The following is a 21060-nucleotide window of genomic DNA, read 5'->3' on the forward strand; positions in this document are numbered from 1 at the left end:
CTGTACAGGAAGAATAGGGCCTTGAGCTCCCAGCACATGCTGAGACTCCAGAGGAAAAGAACACCCTATTCAGCAGCTGTTGTATATATATTAAGGAAAGATGTTTAATGAGGGTAAAGGGCACCACAGAGACACAAGCAGAAGGTGAAGCATTTTGTTTACCTACAGAACAGGTTCAGCAGAGGCAGCAATCCAAGTTTCCCCAAGTCACCAATGAACGAGCCCCAAACTTTACCTGGAATAGTCAGTGAAAGGGTAGGAGTCAGCACTGCTGCCATTTTTCTGAGGGTACCAACTGCCATGATCTGAGTTTTGTGATGTAAACACCTGCCCAGCAGAAGGAACTGGATTCAGACTATTTCTTTTCACATCAACCACCTAGCCATGCAGCTGTTAGCAACTTTCAGCTAATGTTCAGCCGTACTGGATTTGAACCAAAGTTCAAGAGACATAAAAGTTTTCCCTATTAACTACAGATAGGGTACACATCCAACTCCCAAATGCAAGGACCATCAACAGAGAAAAATTATGGCAATGTCATCTATTTAATTTAAAAAAAAAAGCTAAATTAAACTTTTACAAAAAACACCTGAAGTGTGTAAATTTAATTGTAAAGATCGATACCACATTCTTTTATAGGTTTCTCTCTCCTACTAAAACATTCTAGAGCATGAATCAGACATCCTGATAACAAGTATAACTTTTCTCTTTGAGGAATAAAGAAAGGAAACTGAATAAAGAACAAGTGTTAAACTGCGCTGTCAGAGGAGGTAAATAATACAATCACACAACTCCCTCTAGTGGAAACAAAGTTAAAAACCTTAACTTTTCTAGATTGCAATTGCAATACTTTGAGATTAAATTGCTCCATTTTAATTGGTAAACCGAGGAGTCAGTTCCACGACAAATTCTGCAGCATAGCAGAATACCCAAGGCCTTGCCTATATGGTTCTGAACATATCTATTTAGGTTATGTCTTCACTAGTTAACTCAAGTAATCAGCAGCCAGGCCTGAACCCCCAGGTTAGCCTGGCCCAGGTGTGAACCACCACACTGGAAAGCTCTCACTGATGCTGCAGCCAGCAGTGTGTGTCACTAGTACTTCTGTAGGCTTGTCCCATGGTTCTTTTTGCAGAGTCACTTGATTCCTTCCCAGTAAATTGTGGGAGAACTTGTCTGTCCTTCCAGACATACAAGGGGAAGTGTGGGAAAACAATGGAGGACTATCGGCCCTCAAGTGGTTTTACCTGCGTCTTCACTATAAAGTAGGTGGGTTACCTGCCTGACTGAAAGCCTCACTTGGGCTTTAGCCAATATCCCAGGATAGGCCAGCTAGCCTAGGTTGAAAGCACCACTCAACTCAGATAAGAGATGTGTATGTGGGGATAGATTAACTCTGCAGTGAAGATGTACAGTTAAAGACTTCCTGTCCCTATGCACAGCACCATGATCGTAGAGAACAAATGAGAAATTTTGGTGACAGTCTGTAGGTGCAAAAACAAAGAGGAGTCCTTGTGGCTCCTTAGAGACTAACATTTATTTGGGCATAAGCTTTCGAGGGTTCTAGCCCATGAAAGCTTATGCCCAAATAAATTTGTTAGTCTCTAAGGTGCCACAAGAACTCCTGTTTTTGCTGATACAGACTAACACAGCTACTACTCTGAAACCTGTAGGCGCAGTCACTGATTAAAGCCAGAGCATTTTTGCTAGTGGGTCTCAGGTTATGTAACTCATTTCCTCTGATCCATCAGAGTTCAACTGAAAGCACATCTGCTTTAGTCAAGTGTAAGTTTTACTATGAACCTTTGCTTGGTTATTTATTATGAACAATTAGGGCTGTACATGCTGTCTACTACCAAAGGCAGTTTAAACATGCTGCATTTCTTTATGCCATCTGCCCAGAAGATGGGCAACGGGCACATAAACCCCATGTCAAACTTTATTGTTCAAAACAAGACACCACATTTTTCAGTTTCATCAGCACATTTTTGCTATGTTACTTTTAATTCCAACCCGTACTTTGATGTTCACATGACTATTTTAAATACAATGCAGAGCTGAAAATAAAGTCAGTCACCAGTGTTGCAGTTCTTCACAACTTCAGAAAAAAAGCTTTCTATAAACATTGTGGCAAGTAGGTACAGAATTTACAGAAGACAGTTTTATGTACAAAAGTGCATTGTTGCAATACATGTAGCAGAAACCCTGGGAAAATAGCTCCAATTTAACAGTTTTATACATTATAACTCTTAAGACTATTTGAAGCAGATTTTTCAAATGAGACAAATTCCTCCTTGCTTTACTTATGACCTTTAGTCTCAGGGTTCCAATTTAGAATTGAATTAATTTGAAAATTTTAACCACATTATGAAATGTTTTAAAGCTCTCTGCATTTCTCTTCTCTGGCTATGATTCATTCAGACCAAAGCTTCAAACGTACAAGGTTTGAGTTTGGCTAAAATCTGCACTTCACAAATCAAGGGCTGCAAGAATGGGTCTTAATGCATACAACCCATTTCATCTGAGTTTTCCATGCACAAGAATTGCAGGATTAATTAGTCAACAAAGTAGTGACCATTAGGCCAGCTTGTCTTAAATGCTGGCCATGAGAAACTGAGGCCTAACATGATGCTTCAGACATCTAAAATAAATTTTTAGACATCACCAATATTTAAAGGCCAACATGTCAACCTACTTTTGAAGTTCAAGCAGCCATATAGGAAAAGTACAGGCTTCTGGCCTTTCAGCAACTCAGATCAATATATATTTTCAAATTTATACACATTTTTCCACATCTAGTATGTACTCTTTAATAGTTTAAATGCATATGTATAAATTTAAGTAATAATTACTAAAGAAAGATCTCCACAGGTTTTATTGACCACAATATAAAAAAGTTCACATTCAAAATCTAAATATTGAACCAAGAGAAGAGATCTGATTTTTGCTTACTGCTCTCAGTAAGCATTCTGTACTGAATGTAACATTGCATTTAATGTAAGTTTATCAACTTTTAATCTAATTAAATTTGTCAGGCTGTTAAAGGAAGAAAATACTGAAACCATTTCAAACAAAACAGATGATGGAATTAGCTATACAAATACAAAAAGTGAACAGGGCTGTCAGGCAGTTCTTTCTTCCTCATGTTTAATCATGCTCAAGACTTTTGCCTTTTTTTTTTTAAACAGTCCTCTTGCAATCTGATTTTCAGTGCTCCTTCTAAGCCTTTATAGAGAAATAATTCCCAGGCAAACTGTTAATGTTTTTGCAGAGTTTAAATGGATTACATTTATATCACAGCTGTTAGAAAGTTCAGGATAGCCACAGAACCAATACTCAGGAACAAAATAACTATTACCACTTCCTTCTCCACTTGTACATTGCTTCCAAGATTTAAATTTCCATCAAGGGATAAAAAGCAGGATTGGACTTTTAAAAAAGCAGTTCAAAGATCTAAAATTTTAACAGTTTGGGTTCTTTCTGTATCTACGATGCCAGTCCTGCAAAGACCAGATGGGTTGACAAATCGCAGTAATAACTAACATCCATGTGGCAAAACTTAAATAAATATTCTTTTCAACCACAAACCCATAAATTAGATTGACACCATGGCCAAGTACCTGATGAGAATGACACTGCATTTTATAAGTGAATACCAAAATCATTGACAAAAAAGCACTGGTGCTGAAAAAAAATTGTTTGTTCAAATGTGAGAATTGAAATCTATGAAGGGTCAGAAGTATTTAACTTTTTGCATTCTGTTACGCCTTTTGTTCTTGGAGCTATTTTCCCTCCAGCTCAGATACACAATCTCAAAGTGTAAATATGCACCCCAGAAAAAAGAAATTATCTACAGACTTAGTTTCTGAGGTGCTGAGCACTCGGCCTCTGATGGACTGGTTTTACAAGACAGAGATAAGAAAGTCAAAACATTTAGGTGCATGAGATAAAGAAATGAAGAATGTTCAGTTTGGTGACCAAAGAACCACACAGTTATAACTGAATAACCAATAACCTAAGATTTTACTTTAGTTGCAGGATGCTAAAAACTACAAATTATTAAAACAGCACCCTTTTGGAAGCCACTTTTTCCTCCACTCTTGACTACCATCATCAAATTATACAATGAGGAGCTGAACTCTCCAGGTGATGGTGAACCACCACCACCATTAGGCCAAAATAGTTCTGGAAACTATTCATCCAAGTTGATGAAAACTGGAACTATTTAACCATTAAGCTTAAATTTAGATGTATACTTTGTTTTATATAGGACCACTAACATACCAGGATAGAAATGCTATTTCTTTTCCTCTCATTTTGTATTGTAAAATATTAATGAAGAATTATATTGGCTAACATTTAAACTGATGACTCATTCTGCTCTTCATTTCTTCAAAAAATTGTCAGATTTTGTCTATTAGGGACCTATTTTAATTAATAATTCATTTTGTAATAATTTTAGTTTTGTATGTTTCTTTTCCAATTCATAATTTTAAACAAATGTCAGACTCAACTTAAGGCACATTTAAAAGTGATATATCCTCATTATGACAAATGGGGATATACACATCCTTATATATAGAAGTGAGAACTTAAATTAAAGCTTGGAGGCTACTACAATGTCTTGTTTTAATATTCTAGTATTTTCAAACAAAAAACGAATGCTTTGAATGATATCCAGTTTAAAACAATTATAAAAAGAAGTGAAGCATTTCACATAACATTTACCAAACGACAAACAGATAAAAATAAGAAAGCCTCAGGCTCTCCATTCCTTTCAGTGAAGTTTCCCGTTTTATAAGAACTCTACTACTGCACATTATCACTATAGCACGATCTTCCTCAAACAACTTAAGGTTTAGAGTTAGACATTTATTATTTAGAAAAATTAACTAACTTGCCGTTCTGGTAAGTCTGGGTGACAAACTGCTTTGGGGTTCACACTAACATTTACTCTCCTCTGAAGTGGGTAATAAGTGACTCAAAAAAGTTGCATCTCACCAAAATGAGGGTCACCTCTTGCAATAAAAACTAAGAATTTTACACTCTGAAGAGTAGACTTGCTGAGATAGAAAAATAAAGTGACACTTTCATGCCCCAAAAAATTGAGAGATTGCACCCTTCTTACAATTAATTTCAGCGTTTCAATGCTCTCTGTGGCAACCAATGTGCAATTTTCTTTAGATAAAGACGCATATTTCAAAGCCACTGTAGAAAATAAAGGTTGTACTGAGCTGCGATAGATACCTATATGGATTACGTGAAATGTTTCATGATGAATTTGTGAACTTCTGCCACAAGGGTTCAATAACTGGACCCTGAAATTAGCAGTATTAACAGCAATACAATTTCATCTATCCTCCATCTCAGAAACTTGTTAACAGAAAACATAAGGATTATTTGGTTTGAGTTACACTTAACACTACAAACAAGATTTACTATTAAAGTTTATGGGATTGGTTTTGTATTTTACTATTGCAACCGTGTATAATAGACAAGTAATAATGAAAAATAAAAGCTCACTGCCTAGGACAAGTTACCAGTATATTCAAATGACAAGACAGAAATGACATAGCAGATATTTGAATTTTAAAACTGACAATTAAGATATTTCTCATTGCCACTGAAGAAAGTGGGCAATCAAACTTGTTAGTGACTTTTGAAGAATCAACTGAGAAGAGTTTACATTTACTATTTTGACTGTGGACCTCTCTCTTATGAAGCCCTTTCATTTGGCACATGGCATTAAATACTTAAAGGAATAAATACTTACTAGACATTTCAGATCTCCAATATATTTTGCATCAACTCACAGGTGGTCCATGTTCTGGAGTTTGTAGTCAGCCTATGTCATTTACTACCAAACAAATATTTCCAAAGATGCTACAGTCTAAACGTATGTCACATATACGTATAGAAGTTTTTATTTTGATCTTCCACTGAAAGTGTGATCTCAACTGTAGTATCATTGTTAACATTTTCTTTGTCCACAGATTTTTTTCTCCTTAATTTAACTTTTGCAGCCCACCAGAAAACAATAAAATTCTACTGTCAGGACTAATTTAGGGCCCAATCCTGCAAACATTTGCACTAGTGGATAGTCACACTGAGTTGACAGGACTACTCACACGTGTAAAATTATTCACGAGCAGAGTTAGGTCCCAATCCTGAAAATACACACTTCAGGACTCCTGTTTGATGAGCCCACATTAAATTGACAGTAAGAGACAAACTCATTATCTCCAGAGTGAACCAATCTAAATGATATTCACAAAGCTCCACTATAAATCAGAAAGGTCACCTTCCTGAATTCAGAACTGTGTCATTCTAGTCACCTTTCACCTCTAATAGTTGCATTTGAATGAACACACAGCAATTGTATCCAAAACAAAAGATGAACCCAACAACAAACATTTCCATAATAAAGTCAGAAATTCATTTACTAATTGTCAAGAATAAAATCATCTCAATTTGAGTTTCCAGGTGCAGAAGTAAAAACTAAAAGGTGTGTCTTGTTCTCCTCCGCAACACTTATTCAAAAGGCTATACAACCAAACCAGTACTCTGTGAGTTAGATTAGCAATGATACAACACCTCGAAAAAAAGTTCCGTCACATTAAACTATCCTGCAAGTGGTAAATAAACTGGCAGCATACAGTTAAAACACACAGCTGCATCAATAATTAGGTTCTCTTGCCAACAGCAACAGCATATAGTTATACTTACATATGGTTTTGACCATAAAGAAATATCTACCAAGTTTGGGCATCAATTGTTTGCACTTTGGTTTCCAGTAACACTTTAAGACTTTTTTTATGAATGGTATCCTATGACTGAACCGTAGATATTAGTGTAATGTATGAGATTTTCATTTTTTAGGTTTGTTTGGTTTTTTTCCTTAACATCAAGAAAGAGGATGTACTGATTAACCATTAATAACATAAATAAGACTAGCAAAGAAACCAAACAACTAATCATTCAAATATTGAGGAGCAAGATAACCTTTTGGAGACTAAGTTTTACATCTTAAAGAACAGCCAATTCCTCCTAGAAAAAATTCTACTTTTGAAAATGACCCATTTTCTTCTACATTTTGTTACTAACTGACATTTGCATTACAGCTTTTTGTGGTGAGAAGTCTGCTTCTGCTTATTACTCCCCAATGACTTCATAATCCTTTGAGTGAAATCATAACCATAATTTCCAAAAATCCAATTTAATTTCATGAAGTATTAGGATTTGATAAGGTGAGGGGCAAGAACAGAGTAACTTATAGAACTAAGATCCTGTTTTCATGAAAACAAACCTTCTAATAAGAAATAAGGGAACACACAGAACAAGATAAAGGTGAGATTTCCTATTTAGAAACAGTTTTTTTTTCAAAGTTTGCTATCAGTATCAGTGTGTCTAAGAAAGAGTGCCAACCCATTTAACAGAACAATCCATTGCAGTTAGCTTCTTGAAACCAAATACCATACAAACCTAATTCAGTGGCTTATTTTTTAGACAATATCTTCTCAGCAGCTTGTTAAAGTCACTGTGAAATTGTCTGTTGAAGACTCAATCTTAGACAAAATTGTTAGTCTTAAAGAGTCAGCTCGCTCTAATAAATTCTAAATGTTCAAATTATTAAAATTACACTCAATAGAGGGCTCTGTTTGATACATTGTTAGCTCTGTCCTAATCAAAATTTTGGTCAAGAAACGCATGTAAACAAAGATAATACACTTAAGGCTTAGAAAGAACACTGATAAATTCATCCCTGTCACATTAAAACATCCACATCTCCTTCATGGTCCTCCTCAGTCACTTTTAAAGAGAGCACTTCTTCATTAAGAAACAATCCACTCAGTCTTTCCTTACGAGCCTGTCTCTGCTCTTTCAGCTGTCTCTTGCGTAAAGCCTTTTGCTGTAGCTTCCGCTGCTTAGAACGTTTCTGTCAAAATAAAGACAAATGTCAAAGTGAGTTCTTGTATATCTAGACTACTGGAATAAATGGTCCTTTATTAGAAACATTAAAGGTGGACTTTAGTGAACATAAAACTGCTCTGAGAATTGACTAAAAAAAGGCACCCTTACTCAGATCTATTCCATGTGTTTATTCAAAATCATACTTAATTTTGTCACTAAAATAAGCAACTTTTTACTGTTTAGCCATGCAGAGCCAATGAAACTAAGAGTGAGCAAGATGCAAATTCTATTCCATGTTGTGCATTGTCCAAACTGTTTAAGTATCTGTCAGTTATATTTGTAAAAGCTCACTGGAAGAGGATGCATAGTAAAACTGAGCCTTTGAGATGAAGAACCTTAACTATAAGTGATGAGTCACGAGACCAAGAGAAATCAGCTTGTCCCAAAGCCCAGACTGAGTCTGCAAAATTGGAAGAAACACACACACAAAATGAAAATCACTGAGACACAGATGCCGTAATGTTACTTTTAACTAATCACTTCTCAGTGTACAACCATGCTTGCATGGGCAAGTAACCTAGAGAAATATGTTGAATAAACAAAAAGAAATTAGGAAATCAGACAAGTTATATCACAAAGATCAAGATATTCTTGAATATTCATGTACTGTGCTCTGAAAGATTAAATTGATCTTTAATAAATTCAAAGAAAGAACACATGCTTTTACCATTAAAAAAGTCAAGCTGATTTATCAGCTCTTTAAATATTCAAACAAACAAAAGTCAAACTAGTCTAAGCCCTACCACATACACACATCTCAAAATAATTCTTCACTTGCAAAAAAAAAAAAAAAAAGTGGTACGAAGCAATATAAGAACACCTTTAGACATTTTACTATCATGTCATGGGGCAACTATTCAAATAATTTCCTTGGGTCCTGCAACTATCAGTGATACTTTTTCTTTCAGTAAAAATACGACAATCAGTTCACGCACACACTCTTTCACACACACACACACACACACACACACGTAATTGGAAGTTTTACTTTTGAATCCCGGATTCTCTCTGCAGCACTCGTGGATAAATTACTATCACTGTGCGCTCGACTCATGTTGGCACTGGAATTTGAAGCAGAGTTGCCAACACTGGAACTGCTGCTGCTTGCTGAGCTGACCATACTGGCACTGCTACTGCTGGCACTTGCACCACTCACACCACTGGTGCTTGCACAACTGTAGCTGCTTCTCTTCCAGCTTTCCCTTGCAGACCGTTGTCGAGGACCATGTTCCTTGATATAGTTTCTCACCTTTAGAACAAAAGCATTAAAAATGATAAAACCTTGATTGGTACGGCACTGTTTTGTGAAGCATATTTAGTGGAAAAGCTGTACGTTTTATGTTTATTACAACTAAGTTCTGGGGGCAAAAACTAAACCAAGAATAGTCTAACACAGTGATTCAGTTAGCCAGTTAAAGCTACTTATTGTAATGACCACTAACATCGTCACTTCGGCTTTCTTATAACAGACTTAATTAGCTAGAGAATTACTTGCCTGACATTCTTTTTATTTTAATATAAACAAACATTCTTCCCCTTTCTATTTAATGTATTACAAAAAATATACCACCATGTAGAAAGGTCAGCCACAGTAGTAAAAAGACAACTAACATTTGTTTAAGCAAATTATGTTTTATAAACTTATTGTACTACACAGACATATCCAGTAGTAACCCTCAGAAGAGTAGATTCTTACTCATTTTAGGTTAGGATTAGGGTTTTTTAAGTGTTCTGAAATATGAAATGGGCATGAATCTATGAGGGACCTGAGTGCTCTCAATTTCGATTGAATTCAATAAAAGCTGAGGGTACTTGGCATCATGCCAACACCGGGCCGCAAAACAGGTTCAGCAATAATATAAGGAGGGAAAACAAAGCTTATGATAAAGATGAAGCTATGCAGTACCGTCCACCTCATCAAGTGACACTAAGGGTTGGCTGAGTAGCTACTCTGCACACGCAGTGAAGCATTATTACTGCTCTATTTTCTATAAGGCCAATAATCCTCTTGCTTCAATGTTTTTTCCCCCAAAAAATGTTCATATAGAAAGCTGCCAAATCAATCAGAAGAAGAATTACATCATCTCTCATGAGAATTCCAGTTCTGTAAGAACAAGAAATCCAAACTCAAGAAAAAGGGTAAGCTACTTTACAAAGTAATGATCTAGCCTTTAATCAAATCTACTCAATATGTGCCTGTGGGTTTTGTTTTTTTTTTTGGGGGGGGGGGGGGGTTAAAGTTTTGTTTTGTTTTTGCAAGCAAATTAAGGCCCCAATCCTTATGTAGATGTATAAGGATAGTCACACAAGCGGTACCTTCACTTTGGGACTACTCATGTGAGTGAAGTTACACACCAGAGGAAGCAGTTGCAGGATTGAGGCCTAAATCTTGAAAGTTACTCAGCAAGTATTTTGTCTGAAATTGTTTCATATACCAGAACTAACTTACCACTTCAGTCACATTTATGTAATTAATGTGTTTCATATAAGGTCCAAGATCACATACTGATATGAAACTGTTGAAGAAAGCCAAAGTTCAACAACAAACTGTGTGTTCCATCCTGCCCACTGGTACTCCATGAATATGGAAAAAATAATTAGTCACAACCCAATAGATGATTTTCCAAGACATGTATCAACACTTACCACATGTCAGAGGCCAATGGTAACTCCAATTCAAGAGACACATACTAAAATTTTAACTTACTTGTTTCAATTTTTCATCTGTGAGACAGTTTAATTCAATAATAAACTCGCTATCTGTAGGCGAGATCTGAGCAGTGGGATCAATAATTTTAATAATATCAAGTTGCTCTCGAAGACCCATCTCAGTACTGACTTTCCGACTCAGGTATTCAATATATTCAACCTAATAAAAACAAAACACACAAAGTTATTAAAAACTTTTAGCTCTTAATATGAGTCAAAGCAGAAGTAAAAGGAAGGAACCAGTACCATGTGGGATCAAAGAAATGCTCTCAAATGTTGCATTTCCTATGATTCTTGACTCAACCTAGTTGAGTATCATCGAAGATAAAAATTCAGAATGAAAAGTAAAGGAAAAAGTTAACCGTCTCTATATGAACACTTGACAAGGAATTTCATCTCTCACTTCAATAGCCATGTACAATTGTTCAAAATCATGCTTACATTGCTGTAACCAATAGAACTTTTATTAAACTAACAATTTAATTGAGTCTTAATTATTCTGTACATCTATACTGGCTCTCTCCAATACAAATAAAAACAAAGCTTACCTGTTCATCATTTGTCATTGCGCTCCATGGGAGTTCATCAAGATTCCTATGCTTGTTTTTCTTTTTTGGAAGCAAGCACGGAGAGCTTGGAATACTAGGTATGACATCAGAAAGTACATCACTCCCACTTGCAATGTCACTGCCAGGCAACTTGTAGGTGTACAAAGAAAAAAAAGAAATAGAACAAAATCTCAAAATATGCTAGGTAGGAGTAGAAAAACAGTCAGATCAATACTATTAACCATGCAAAATATGCTGTCAAATGGGCAAAGTATAAGCTCTTAATCCAAACAAACCAACAATTTCCCAACAATGATTTACAACTGCAAAGCACAAAAGTTAATTTCATGAACCATGTGCAGTAGTGAAATGTAGCAAACTCAAACTATGCAGCTTTCTACTTCATGATTTCCCTTTTCAATTTGCATTCAGGGAAATGGCAGAATTATGCAGCATTTCACTCTTCCCTATCCATTAACATGCTATGCTAGTATATTCTATTCCTTGGGGAATTCTGCACCACTGTGTATGCGCAGAATTTATGTCCCCCCGCAGAAAAATGACTTTCTGACGGGGAAGCAAAGGGAAGCCATGAGAGCGGTCACGAAACCCTCCCCATCAGTACTGGATGCCCAGGGCAGCCGGCAGAGAGATAAATTGCTCTGGGGAAGAGAGCAGAACTGGGGAAGACCCGGCTGGTGGCTCCTACCCTTGCACTAGGCTCACCTGCTAGTCCTGGCTGGACTGGGGAGGACTGGACTTCCTCTTCCCCTGCACGGCATCCGGGGATGGGTCAGACCCACCCCAGATTTCTCCCCCAGCTGTAGGTGTTAGGATATAGATATTCAGGCCTGTCTGCAAAGGCCTATACTTTAAGAATTTAGGTGTAATTCTTATCACTTAGCTAGTTATAGAGGTATAAAAGAATCAAAATCACTGTCTGCCGGTGTAAGGGCCTTCTCTTACTGTGACAGTCTGAGGCCTGGTTCTTAGGCTAAGGCCTTCAGCTAAGCAGAAGAGGCCAGCCATAAACTGGGAAGTGTATGGTCACATCCTCATTCCAAACTAGTCACATTGAAATAAGGTGCTACTGGGCTGTTAGGAACACAATCTTGTCCTGATAAACCTATCACCTCCAGAGAAAGGGAAGAGCCTAGAAGATGTAAAAGGAAACTTAGTTTGATAGCATCCTGTCTGGCAAGAACTCACTTATCAATAGCTGGGATGTGAAATCCTCATTTCTGTATTGTTCTATCACTGTAGTCTCCACTTCCCTTCCATTTGTGTGGGTGTAAGTTTGCAGTCTGGATTTTATCACTACACCTGCGGTCTCAGCTATTAGCTGTAGCACATACTATCTTTTTTCGTGTATGGCTGGCCTGGAGGTTGTGATCATTGTTTTCTGAGGTATCCCCAAACCAGTGATCCATGTTTATTACCTCCAGACTGCATTAACCACAACACATGCTACTTGGGACTAGCCTTGAAAAGTCCCTAAAAGCTTCAGTTAGCGCAGGATGCAGCACAAACCTGTTGTCCGCAATGGCTACTTACTCACGTCTGTGCTGAGTACCATTCAAGAGGATATTTATAATCTGGAACTTCTCTCTCCTCCATCACATGAGTAACTGTCAATATATGCAGCTTAAACTTCCCATGGCAGGGCAAAGTGCTCCTTCTAGAAGTCCACCTCAGCCAGAGTTTAACATGCTTCAGGGCAGTACAATACTTATCTGTTTGGTCAAATTTCTGAGAATGTTTTACTTAGTTTAAAAATAGGAAGTGGAGGAACAGGGTTTAATTGCTGACCTTTACATTGAAAAGCTGGTATTTTATTTTATAAAAGTAACTAGTTATTATAAGGTGCTCAGATGCTTAGAGAAGGGAAGCAACAGATTTATAAATTAATTTTAAAATGGTTATTGCAATTGGTTTTCTGGATTTAAGTTTACTTTGATTAGATTTTGGTTTTCAAAATTGCATGTGTTATATACATACCAATTCCTGGAACATGTGGAATTTGAGTTTTTCACATTTAAAAAAAAGTGTTAGTACATTAATGTTTTGGAGGTTTATTTAAAAAAAGATGGAGTTTTTTGTTCATTCCTATTAACGTAAATAACACTCATTTAAAAAAGACTATTCAAAAGTTTAGAAATAAAACTCAAATGACAGTACATTGTTACTTAAACCCAGATGGCCCTAACGTTGCAGAAAATACTATTATTGTCATTTAAGGACTGTAATTCATTTTTTTAGATCCTACAAAGACAAACGTATGCACATATAAAAAAAATGGTAGCTTTAAATTTCAAAGGGACGCCCTAAAATAAAGGTATTTAATTTTACCCAAAAATTTAATATTCAGTTTACTATCTTTTGTTTATCGAGCCACATTTCTAATTATGAGGTTATTTATTAAAAAAGACATTCTGAACCATACAGTTCTAATTACCTGCACGTTTGTGTACCCAGGGAACCCATAATTAACCTGTCATAATTACAGGTGTTTAATAAAAGTTATATAATTGGGAATATTTTCCATTGTAAAATAAACTAACATTCTATTCTAAAAGTATGGTTTGAGAAGATTGGAAACCTATTTATTTGTACTATACACAGTAACTACACAAGATACCTGCATCACGTTTTTTTTCCTGTAAGCAACAGCAGAATTTTAACTAGCTTCATTTGTACAACTGACATGTAATTTCTGATCCACTTCAAGTGTAAATGTGACAACTGAATTACTCACTTATTGAATTTGCTGTGTAAGGTTGTGAAAGCAATGAAAAAATATTTTCCAAAGCTCTACAAGTCCAGTCAAGTAGGTCTCTTCTAGCAAATGCTTACAGAAAAAATGTCCAGTAACTACTCAAAAGGAAAACTGCCAGCTATTCAAATAATCAGGAAATTTTCTTTTAAAATAATCCCACTGTGCCCACCTGGTAATGAACATTTCACATCTCAATGAGGAACTAAGTCATCTGGGTAATTTTCTGAGGTATTTCTATAAGCTGCATTATAAAACTGCAGTTGGAATTCTTTTTGTACAAGGGATATAGTTGAAAATTGGGATTCTAAAGCTGCAGTAAGAAACATGGAGCTACTTTTAGCTAATGCTATCCTACACAATATCATTTACAGTTTTTCTTTTGCAGGATATCTGTAACATTCCTAATTCATCATGGAATGCTTAAATTGGGGTGGAGGGGGGTTAAATCACATTTGGAACAGAGAGTATGTTTCTATGGCTGCAGACTATTACATACTCTGTATGACATGACTAAAGTCCATGAAAGATGAAGAGAAGATTATGCTTTTAATTGATGATTACACTTATCCTAGAACAGCATGCTCCATATATTTAACTACAGTTAAAATAATCAAATCTAAACCTGTAACAGAAAGAACATCTGCACGTTCCACAGGTGAAACACTGCTATATGCAAAAACAAAACAAAAATTGTAAAGATACCAGATTAGAATCTGATGTCAGATCGAATTGCACATAACAGATTGGGAGGAAAGTGCCACGGTAGCACAAAGCTCACCTTTGCACTCTGGCATTGGCCTGCTAAACCCAGGGTTGTGAGTTCAATCCTTGAGGGGGCCATTTAGGGAACTGGGGTAAAAAAAAAAAAATAAATCTGTCTGGGGATTGGTCCTGCTTTGAGCAGGGGGTTGGACTAGATCAGGGGTCGGCAACCGGTGGCTCGCGGCTCGCCAGGGTAAGCACCCTGGCGGGCCGGCCCGGTTTGTTTATCTGCCGCATCAGCAAGTTCGGCCGATCGCAGCTCCCACTGGCTGCGGTTTACGGTCCCAGGCCAATGCGGGAGGCAGGAAGCCGCGGCCAGAACATCCCTCGGCTCGCGCCGCTTCCTGCCTCCCGCATTGGCCTGGGACCGTAAACCGCGGCCAGTGGGAGTCGCGGTCGGCCGAACTTGCCGACGCGGCAGATAAACAAACCGGGCCGGCCCGCCAGGGTGCTTACCCTGGCGAGCCGCGAGCCACCGGTTGCCGACCCCTGGACTAGATGATCTGCTGAGGTCCCTTCCAACCCTGAGATTCTATGATTTCTATGATATCCTTGGACCACAGAACATATGGCTGGTCCACAGTGATTACTACCGGTCACACAGAGCCAAAATCACAAATGGGAATTAAGAACACAGCGGCAACCCAGCCACACTGAATGCCAATGCAAGGTATACACAGCCAGATTCCAATACACATGCAGATGCCCCACACCAAAGGACTGGGCCTCAGATGCAAGATATGCTAATAACTAAAAATGAACGTGACCCTAATATGCAACAGCCCTATTTCAGAAGCTGGTCATGTCTTGTCATCAAAATTCTACATGGGAACTTTGTAATAAAATGGTCTATCAAAACACTTCCTTTACTGCTGAATCTCAGTATAGGCAGTGGGAGTTTATCGTGCCATCAAAGAGCCTCAAACATTTACTTCTGAGTCAAAACTGCAAACAGCAGCTAGTAGATCCCACTTCATCTGCTGCACTGACCACAGTAATAGTTTACCTGCCACTCAAACTCGCTGTCTGACCAATCCCAGTATGTGCTGATAGAAGAGGAGACATCACTGCAGACACTACCCTCTGGGAACAGATCAAAAGATGTGAACTCCTGGTCATCCAATAGAGAGTAGCAGTCATCCTGATCACCAACTGAAACTGATGAAAACAGCTCCTCGCTGCATTCTGAGCTGGCTACACTTGTTCCACAAGAAGTCAAGTTCCACCTGCAAAGCATACCAAACAAATTAACAGCAGTACACACACTCCCCGAAAAAATGTTTTGTCCTTTGAAGATGTACATTAAAATATCCATACCTTTGTATCAGTTGTTACATGTGGATTTTGCTGGAAATAAGTTCATTCATCTAATAAGATGCATTTCAATAGATAGTAAGAGCCTAATTTACACACACAAAATCAAGAAAAATTCAAAGGATGAATACTCAAAGACTATGTGTAATAATAAATTCCAACAGAGAGCCATAATTTCCTCATATTTGAGTCTCGGATTTCTAATTAAATGTAGTTTTTAAAAACTATTTCCAGTTTGTTTAAACCTCCATTAAAAGTATTTCCATAATAGGCATGACAAAATTAAAGGTACCAACACTAGATGAGGGAGGGAGGATGGTCTTGTGTTTAAAAGACAGAACAGGGAGTCAGCAAGCATAACTCTCTCTCATGTGAGTAGATCCCATGAAGTCAATGCTTGCCAGGGAAACATCTGGGACTCATTTACTCAATATTTTGGGCTCTGTTCTCAAAGCCAAAAAAGACATAGGATACAGAGCTTTTCATTCTAAAGATGACACAGAAGAGCAGAGAATACAGAAAGTGATCCACTTGAAAAAAATCCAATACCTCAATCAATACTAATTTAAAAAGATTGATTATGTTCTCCACAGCTTCATTATTACAAATTATTTAATTGTGCTAATCAGGGAAAGTATATTTCCAACTGGAAAGTCTGTCTGGTCTCACAGAAAACCGTGGAACAGGTTTTCACTCTGCTGACCTACTCACATGAAGTTTAGCAAGGTCAGGAAATTTGTTTCAGCATCTCAATTATTTTTCACCAATATGATGAGCAGAGACTTGACTATGTTTCACAATTGGACAGCACTCTGGCTCAATCCCAGAAGAGTTTGGAAAAGTCAAAGGTTTCCAAAAGTCACTGTACAAAGCCATGCAAGCTATGTTTAATATGTGAAGTTTTATCCATTTGACATATTGATTACTATTGGAATATCCCTTTAATCACAGACTGAAGAGCAACACCTTCTGATGTGGGAAGCATGCCTCTCAGCACCTTTACTTGATTTTCACATATGCTTGCTTGTCAACACTTGTTTCTTGGGATGGCATTTGCACATTCCAACAGGCCAAATATTTGCCCTAAATCATTAATGAATGAAGATGGGTGGCCTAAATAATACCGTATTTGCTATTTCCTATGGGAAGTTCATGGGCTGTAAAAGCCATTGCTAGCCTCCTTATACTTGATCAGACACAAACACCAAAATAGTTCAAAAACTTGATGAAAGAAAAAGTGGTGTCTGGCTGCTGAACATAGTATACCTAAATACATGAGAATTGCATTATATTTACTTGAAATTTCAAAAGATACAGAGCACTTGCAGACACTATGGAAGTAAGTAGAATATTCTGAAAGATGACAAGGACAAAGTGAATTAAAAAAAATAATGAAGACAAGTTATACACTTTCCTAAAGAAATGAGGAACTAGCTCAAGGTGCAGAATACTGATGTGTTAACTGACAGAAGCTGGTTACACATGCTCAGAAACTTGAATGACAGGTATGTTATAAGGAGGAACATTTAAAAATAACCTACACATACATTTACAAGCTTGCCACTCACATTTGATCAGAAATACATGAACCTATTGTTTAGGTCACATGCAGGCTTTATAGCAGTATAGTGCAAAAGCCCGGAGGGAGAAAATATAATTGAATTCACACTGAGTAATGAAAGCACACTTATTTGATCATGTTTGTATTAGAATGATGGCTAGCAATGCTATGATTAAGGGCCTGTCAGCTTTTCCACTGTCAACCATGTTTGTAAGGTGCGCTGTGTGGCTGCTCTATCACCAGGAGCGAGCTCGTCCGTCAACAAAATACAACCACCCCCAATGAGAGGCAGTAGCTTCATCAACAGGAGTGCCACTCCCGCCGACTAAGCACTGTCCACACGGGCGCTTTTCATCACTAAAACTTTTGTCATTCAGGGGGGTGTTTTTTCACATCCGCGAGCGACAAACGTTTTAGCAACAAAAGTGCCAGGGTAGACAAAGCCTAAGTTAACTTATTTTAATGTAAATTGAGCTGGAAGTTGGTATGTTACTTCTCAGTCTAAATTTAAACTTTGCAAAGTACTTGCCATATTTACATTAAATAATAAAAAAAGTAAAGTGTGGGGGAGTTAGATGCACATGTATAATGCAAAAACATTTTGAAGTCTAAACTGAGAATCATCAAAACTAACTTGAATTCACATCTAAGGCCCAGATCTGTAAGTTGTCGCAACTTTAGCATGACTGATTATTGACATACAAAAAGTCACTTCCATGTACACATATACAAGATCTGCTTCTTGGGTGGACAAAATTATTTTTTCACTTTGGGAATTGATTTGTCTTTTGTAGTAAACAGACGTGGTAGTTTTTAGCAAAACTAGTTAAGCACTTTTGGAAGTTACACCTCACCAATGCCATAAGACTCTATTTGCGCCAGAAAAATCAAACAGTTCTTAACCGAAATGTGAAGACTGCACTAGTTCAAGCAGAAACATTTTGATCCATCCACTCTAGCCATTCTGACTCATGTTCTGAATCTTTGTAGGCTTGCTTTGTGCCGACACTAGTGCTGTTCTAAATTGTTTCAGCTGCAACACCCTCTGAGTTCCTATCCCACAGTTCCCAAACACAATGATTTCTAGAAGATTCAAAAAGGCCACAAATGCACCATAGGATGGCTATGTGAACCATTTTAATACCAGCCATAATGTCATTAAACTAATTAGCCCTGCAGAAAGCAAGCCAAATCCAAACGGTATTTGGCATGTATGTGGGCTGGCTGTGTTTTACAAGCATGCTGGGATTGGGGTGGAGGAGACACAAATAGTTACTAGCATAGTAAGAAGCGACAAAGAGTCCTGTACTCTGTCACTTTTTACAGATCCAGACTAACCTGGCTACCCCTCTGATACTTAGCACAGTATGGGTTTTTTGGCTTAGTGAAGGCTTACTGGCGATGCTACTATATCACTGTGGCTGGGCAGTAATACAGGGATTTGCACATTTCTTGGGGGTGGGCGAGGAGGGAACTAAGGCACAGAAAGGCCTTGTCTACACTAGGGAAACGAGTGCTAGTTCCCAACCCAGCTAGCTCAATTTAAACTAGCTCAGCTCTTGCCTAACCTCTCATTCTACCTGCCCAAATGGTCAGTTCCACTCTGGCGATGGAGGGGTTTCCACGAAGCTGAGCCGATTGCACTAACTCTGCTGGGGGAAAACCACCTTTACTCCTACGGGCAGATACAGGAAAACAGCCCGGTCGGGGCCACCCCCATCCGCCCCAGAGGCAGGGAGAGCGCTGGGCACGTGCTGCCTGTGCCACGCACAGCCGGGGGGCGAGGGCAGGGCAGGGCAAGCAGCGCCAAGAGCCGGGGGCTCGCTCCCCACGCAGGGGATCAGCCCCCCCCGGCCGGGCCGCCCAGACGGGGATCCCTGGGGCGCCCCCCAGCCCCCCGGCCCCGCACCTGCTGGAGTGGAAGCGGCGCAGCGGGTCGGTGCGGTGGCAGGACGAGAGCTGGCAGCCGAAGTCGCTGACATCCAGGCAGCCCTCCTCGCTCAGGCTGGCGGCCCGCGGCGGGGGCTGGTGGCAGAGCAGCGGGCAGGGCTCGTCCGGGGCCAGGAACTTCTCGTACAGCGCCTCGCTCATGGCGCCGCGGGCCCGGGCGGCGGCTCCGGCTCGCCCGGCCTCAGGCACCTGCTGCTCTCGCGGGCCCAGGGCGCCACCATGGGCGGGGGCCGCGGGCTCGGGCCGGCTCTGCGAGGGGCTCACACACCCAGCAGCCGGGCCGCGGGAGCCGCCATTCCAGGCCGGCCGGTGGCAGGCGTCAGTCAGCGCGGAGCGGGAGCCAGCCGCTTCCGGCTGCGGCAAGAGAGCGGGAGGCCGCGCCCCCTGCTGCGACGGAGGGGAACTGCGGCCCTAGGCCGCCAGTGCTCAGAGCCCAGACCCGTCCACCACCCCGCCAGAGAGAGAGAGACACGGTATCCAACACCGCTAGACACGGACACGTCCAGCAGCACACACAGCTTGTACCCAGGAGCAACCCCAGCCACGCACACAGCCCAGACCCAGCATACACCAGCCACCCCCACACACCATCCCCAGGAACACCCCCTGCCACACACACATCCCCCATCCCCAGCAACACACACACAACTTATACCCAGGAGCAACCCCAGCCACGCACACAGCTTGTACCCAGCATACACCAGCCACGCACACCCCCACACACCATCCCCAGGAACACCCCCTGCCACACACACATCCCTCATCCCCAGCAACACACACACAACTTATACCCAGAAGCAACCCCAGCCACGCACACAGCCCAGACCCAGCATACACCAGCCACACACACACACCATCCCCAGGAACACCCCCTGCCACACACACATCCCTCATCCCCAGCAACACACACACACACAACTTATACCCAGAAGCAACCCCAGCCATTCACGCAGCCCCCATACCCAGCAATACACCCAGCATACACCAGCCACACACACACCATCCCCAGGAACACCCCCTGCCACACACATAAACCCCACCCCCAGCAACACACACACACACAATTTATACCCAGGAGCAACCCCAGCCATCCACACAGCCCATACCCAGCATACACCAGCCACACACACCCCATAACCAGCATACACCAGCCACACACACCCCATACCCAGCATACAGCAGCCATGCACACACACCGTCCCAGCCACACATCCAATATACACCACACTCAGCAACACCCCCTACACACACCCTATACCAGCAACACACACAGCTGTACACATCCCATATGCAGCACCTATCAGAGCCAACCACATACACATCCGACATACCCAGCAACATATAACTGCATTATACACATAATTCAACACACCACACCTCGAAGCACACACCCCACACACAATAACAGCTACCTCTGAGGGGAGAGCCGGGTCTGCTCTAGAGTGCAGAGGCACAAACAGAAATGAGAA

At 39.9% G+C, this 21060-nt stretch overlaps 1 protein-coding gene across 1 annotated transcript; it reads right to left on the reverse strand.

Annotated features, from left to right (window-relative positions):
• Nucleotides 1–1985: 1985 nt before the first annotated feature.
• FAM199X (family with sequence similarity 199, X-linked) lies at nucleotides 1986–19928 on the reverse strand. The gene is made up of 6 exons (XM_045030706.1): nucleotides 19551–19928; nucleotides 15773–15992; nucleotides 11229–11378; nucleotides 10679–10840; nucleotides 8960–9220; nucleotides 1986–7936 (listed from the first exon to the last, which is right to left on the reverse strand). Exons 1-6 carry the CDS (start codon nucleotides 19730–19732, stop codon nucleotides 7766–7768), a joined length of 1146 nt encoding a protein of 381 aa, XP_044886641.1. The 5' UTR covers nucleotides 19733–19928; the 3' UTR covers nucleotides 1986–7765.
• Between the last annotated feature and the right edge of the window lie 1132 nt (nucleotides 19929–21060).

This window comes from Mauremys mutica, chromosome 9, assembly GCF_020497125.1.
Source record: "Mauremys mutica isolate MM-2020 ecotype Southern chromosome 9, ASM2049712v1, whole genome shotgun sequence".
NCBI lineage: Eukaryota > Metazoa > Chordata > Testudines > Geoemydidae > Mauremys > Mauremys mutica.

What these genes read in the sequence shown, in the direction of transcription:
- FAM199X (XM_045030706.1), bottom strand. Translation starts at nt 19,732, where the DNA reads ATGAGCGAGGCGCTGTACGAGAAGTTCCTGGCCCCGGACGAGCCCTGC. An exon ending in CGCCGCTTCCACTCCAGCAG is followed by an intron (nt 15,993 to 19,550) that starts GTGCGGGGCCGG and finishes TATGCTTTGCAG; the next exon opens with GTGGAACTTGACTTCTTGTG. An exon ending in CAGATGAAAAATTGAAACAA is followed by an intron (nt 9,221 to 10,678) that starts GTAAGTTAAAAT and finishes TTTGTTCTAAAG; the next exon opens with GTGAGAAACTATATCAAGGA.